The following is a 4559-nucleotide window of genomic DNA, read 5'->3' as shown; positions in this document are numbered from 1 at the left end:
GACTCCCTAATTTTGCTGGAGAGGATACGGCCCAAGAGTAACAGAGGCTAAGTGGCCATGCTCATTTGCAAGAGACAAGGAAGATGTATTTACCCTAATGGATAGCAGGGATAAAGCGATAATCAGAATTTTTAGTCCACAGAGATCTTTGGCAGTGGCTCGATGCCTTGGGTGTCCCTAGGAATGAAATAGATGGGCTGCCAATTAAAATGTTACTTGCTCCATATGTTAGGCAAGCAACCCAGTTGCATCACTGTATTAGTTTCCCAGCTGCTATAACAAATTACCAAAAATGTGATGGCTTAAAACAACAGAAATTTATTCTCTTGCAGTTCTGGAGGCCAAAATCAGTTTCACTGGGCCAAAATCAAGGTGTTGGTGGTGTCCTGCACTCCCTCTAGGGGCAAATCCGTTCCTTGCTTCTTCCAGCTCTGGTAGCTCATGTCCCATGTGGCCCTCGTGACAAGTATGGAGGCTATGCACTGTCTCACAAGATGGATTTCACCTCACTGAGGCTTACTTGACAGCCCCAACCTTACCTACCAACCTCAGAGACCAACACTTAGCCCCCGAAATAACACTATTCCCTGGGGTCCAAGCCAGCCGCCTGATGGAAGTTTGATCACATTGGACCCCTCCCATCAGTGAATTGATTTGTCCTTCCTGGAACAGATTCGTGTTCTTGATGGAAATTTGCCTTCTCACAATGCCTCTGCCAACCTGACCATCTGAGGAATTATAGAATATCTTATTCACCATCATTGCTTCTGATCAAGGAACCCATTTCACAGGAAAAGAAATGCAGCCAAGATCTCATACCATGGAATTCAGTGCTTTTAACCCATACCCCATAAGTCAGTAACAGCTGGCCAAACTGAATAGTGGAAGGGCCTTTTGAAGACCAAGTTACAGTGCTGGGTAGTATACAACACCCTGAAAGTATGGGGTTCTATCTTAGAAGAAGCAGTATATGCTTTGAACCCATGAGCAGCACATAGTTCTTTCTCTCCCACAGAAAAATGTGTGGGTCTGAGAATCAAGGGGTAGAAGTCAGAGTAGCTCTGCCCACTATTAAACCTAATAACTCACGGTATTTTTGCTTCCTCACCCTGAAATTTTGAGCTCTGCTAGTTTTTACATCTTGATACCCAAAGGATATTTCTATCAAGAGACACAATAGGTACATTAAATTGGAAGTTGAAACTACTGCCTGGCCATTTTAGTTTCCTCATGTCATTGAACCAACAGGGAAAAACAGGTGATAGAAAAAATTATGAAATAAAATCGTTGGGCATTAATAAGAAACATAAATATAGAAAAAATATAGATAATTATTTCCAATAGTAGGATGGAGAAGATATTTTCTCTTAAGTGTGATAAAAAGCCCATGAGTTTATTTTTAAAAAGGATATATTTGAAGGCATAAAATTATAAAACTTCCAGCTGGTAGAAGCATGAAAAACAAGATGAAAGAAAAATGGCAACTTGACAGATTCTGTGAATCCATAGTACATAGAGTTTCTACAAATTGATAAGAAAAATGAACAATCCAGTAGAAAAAACAGGCAAAGGACATGAAAAGGCAGGTCCCAATAAAGACGTACAAATGGATAATAAACATTTGAAAGTATATTCGACCTTATGTGAACATCAAACAACCGCATATTAAAATTATTAGTAGTAATTTTTAATCATTATATTGTCAAAATTAGCAGAAATTATTTATAACAGTCCTTGTTGACAAAGGTAAGGGGAACAAGCAGTTTTATTCTCTAATGAAATAATAAAATAGTGCAAAATATTCAGAGAATAGGAGGGAAATATATATCAAAAATCTAATAAATTTAGATAAATAAATTTATAATTAATTAAACTATAAAAATCTAAAATAATAAAATTATAAGTAATAAATAATAAAACAATAAATCTAAATTTAATAATAAATACAATAAATCTAAATTTTTATTTTATTCAATCTAATTTTTTATTTTATTCAAAGATAATATACATTTATCTTGTGGAAATACTTGAAAAATGATGGAAACACATCTCTAAAGAATATTCTTTACATTATTGATTGTAATTTGAGCAAACCTAGAAAAAAACTAAACTCCATCAAGTGGAATCTGATTAAATAAATTATGGTTTACCCATAAATATAACAGTAGGCAGCCAGGAAAGTGGATAAGGTAAATGTTCAGGTGTTTGATAGGTAAAAAGTCTATTGTATAATGTATAAACGAAAAACATGACAAAATATGTGCCTATTAATATAAAATACACACAAGCATATTGAAATAGATATAATAAAGTATACATAAACATGTGTGTAAGTATAAAAAGACTAGAAGGGTAAACACCAAATTCTTAACAGTGATTAGTTTTGGGGAATAAATTATTGAAGGGTGGGGACAGAAAGACTGAAAATTTTGACTTTACTTTTCCACTTGGTAAAATTTTGTTTCCATTTTTATAAACACAATTTCTAATGTAAATTTCAAAATCAAAGGATATTTCCATTTTAGAAAACAGTACCAAAGGAAATATAAACTCTCTACTGTAAAATGCCCTAGAATCTTGTGCTGCAGACAGGTACTGGAAATCAGTGTCTCAAATTATACTGGACGAGATCCAGGATCCTTGTGTGGGATCCTTGTGTGAAAGCACATAAGCGGAGTTGTTTTCAGGGGAAGCCTGACAGGAGAATATGCTAATACTTGGCACCAGGCTGTGACTTTTCATATCCCAATTTGGGGAGAATCTTTGCTGGTGTATTTTTGGGAAACCAGGCAAAAAACAGATGAAGGATCCTACCTGTTGAGACTTCTCTCAACGGTGAAAACAGTAGCTAGAACCAAATGACAGAGCTTCACATATTATTAGGTAGAGCCTCCTTTGGGAACTTCATAAAAAAAGTCATCCTTCTAAAGGAGCTAGGAGAGGCAAGGATCACTCCAGTACATTCCACCTTCCTAAGACATCCTTCATTCAAGGGCTCACTTCCCTGTGAGCACCCGCTGCAGGGCACCCTGCACATCAGGGTTCCTGAGGCTGTAGATGAGTGGGTTCATCATGGGGCTGATGACAGTGTTGAGGATGCCAATCCCCTTGTCCTTATCTGAAGCCTCCACTGAACCCAGCCTCATGTAGCTGAAGACCCCTGTCCCATAGAAGATGCCTACCACGATGAGGTGGGAGCTGCATGTAGAGAAGGCTTTCTTCCTGCCTTTGGCAGAGCAGATTCTCAGCACTGCAGCTGCCACATGGATGTAGGAAGTGACGATGAGAATCACAGGTGCACCTGCCATGAGGATACCCAGACCAAACAGCAGCAGCTCATTGAGTTGGCTGCTGGAGCAGGAGAGCTGGAAGAGCTGTGGGAGGTCACAGTAGAAGTGATTGATAACATTGGGGCCACAGAAGTTGAGTGTGGAAATGGCCACAGTGTGAGTCAGTGCATTGGTAAAGGCACAAGCCCAGGACACTGCCACCAATATCCTCTGGACTGCCTGGCTCATGCGGGTACTGTAGGCAAGGGGCTGGCAGATGGCCAGGAATCAGTCATAGGCCATGGCTGTCAATAGGAAGCAGTCCACACCAGCCAACTGATGGAAGAAGAAGGGCTGTGAGAGGCAGGCTCCATAGGGAATTGTACACATGTGGGACAGGAGTGAACACAACAGTGAGGGAACAGTAACACTGATGCACCCAACATCCAGCACTGATAGGTTCCCCAGGAAGAAGTACATGGGGGTATGGAGTTTGGGCTCCACCAAGATGGCTGCCAGGATGCTGAGGTTGCCCCCAACTGTGACCATGTAGGCAAAGAGGAAGAGAACAAAGACCACTGGTCGCAGCCCTGGTGTTTCCACCAGGCCCAGCAGGATGAGTTCAGTAACAGTTGTTCCATTGACCCCAGCTTCTGGCTCCATAAGTCACTGTAAGAAGACATCCCAGGGTGGAAGTGATCAAGCTTCCAAAATACATTGACCCAAAAATATATTGACCCAAAAATATATTTCCAACACCCTGAGTAAATTCCTTGAGGTCCTAGTGGGTGTTTTCCCACTCTTCAAGCCACACCTCACTCTGTTTCACCTCAGTATTTTTACCTGACCCCAGCTAAGTTGCCTGATACCATCACTACCTTGTACTCCTCCCCCATTCCCTTGTGAAAGTTACATAAATCCTTTACTGCTGAATCTTGTGGCATTTCTCAGGCTAATGGCAGCTAGAGACCTTCTCCAAGACCACTGTCATGATCATGGACCTTTCTTGTTATCCACTCAAAATAGAAAACTGGGCCCTATTCATATGAAAAGTTTTGCTGTTAACTACAGAGAGTGCATAAAAACAATGGCAAATAGGAAAAACGTATGAGTTTAGGATATTTTGCATAGTCCTTCTCATGAATGTTCTGTTGCCCCGTTTGGACATCTCTGGAACATACTGTGATGGCCTGTGGTTCTCCTCTTCCATCACCTGCTCTCTTGGCCTGCAGCTGACTGAAAACCTCCCCTTTTCTACACAGGTCCATTTTATATATGGAATCAAGGCAG

General features: G+C 40.4%; 1 protein-coding gene across 1 annotated transcript; it reads right to left on the bottom strand.

The window, feature by feature from the left end:
- Positions 1 to 2996: 2996 nt before the first annotated feature.
- Positions 2997 to 3932, bottom strand: LOC119514048 (olfactory receptor 3A1-like). Its single transcript, XM_037809583.1, is given in 1 exon segment — positions 2997 to 3932. A coding segment is annotated over 1 exon segment (936 nt).
- Positions 3933 to 4559: the final 627 nt, after the last annotated feature.

This window comes from Choloepus didactylus, chromosome 18, assembly GCF_015220235.1.
Source record: "Choloepus didactylus isolate mChoDid1 chromosome 18, mChoDid1.pri, whole genome shotgun sequence".
In the NCBI taxonomy this organism is placed as follows: domain Eukaryota; kingdom Metazoa; phylum Chordata; class Mammalia; order Pilosa; family Megalonychidae; genus Choloepus; species Choloepus didactylus.
This window is presented reverse-complemented; position numbering and strand designations above follow the sequence as displayed.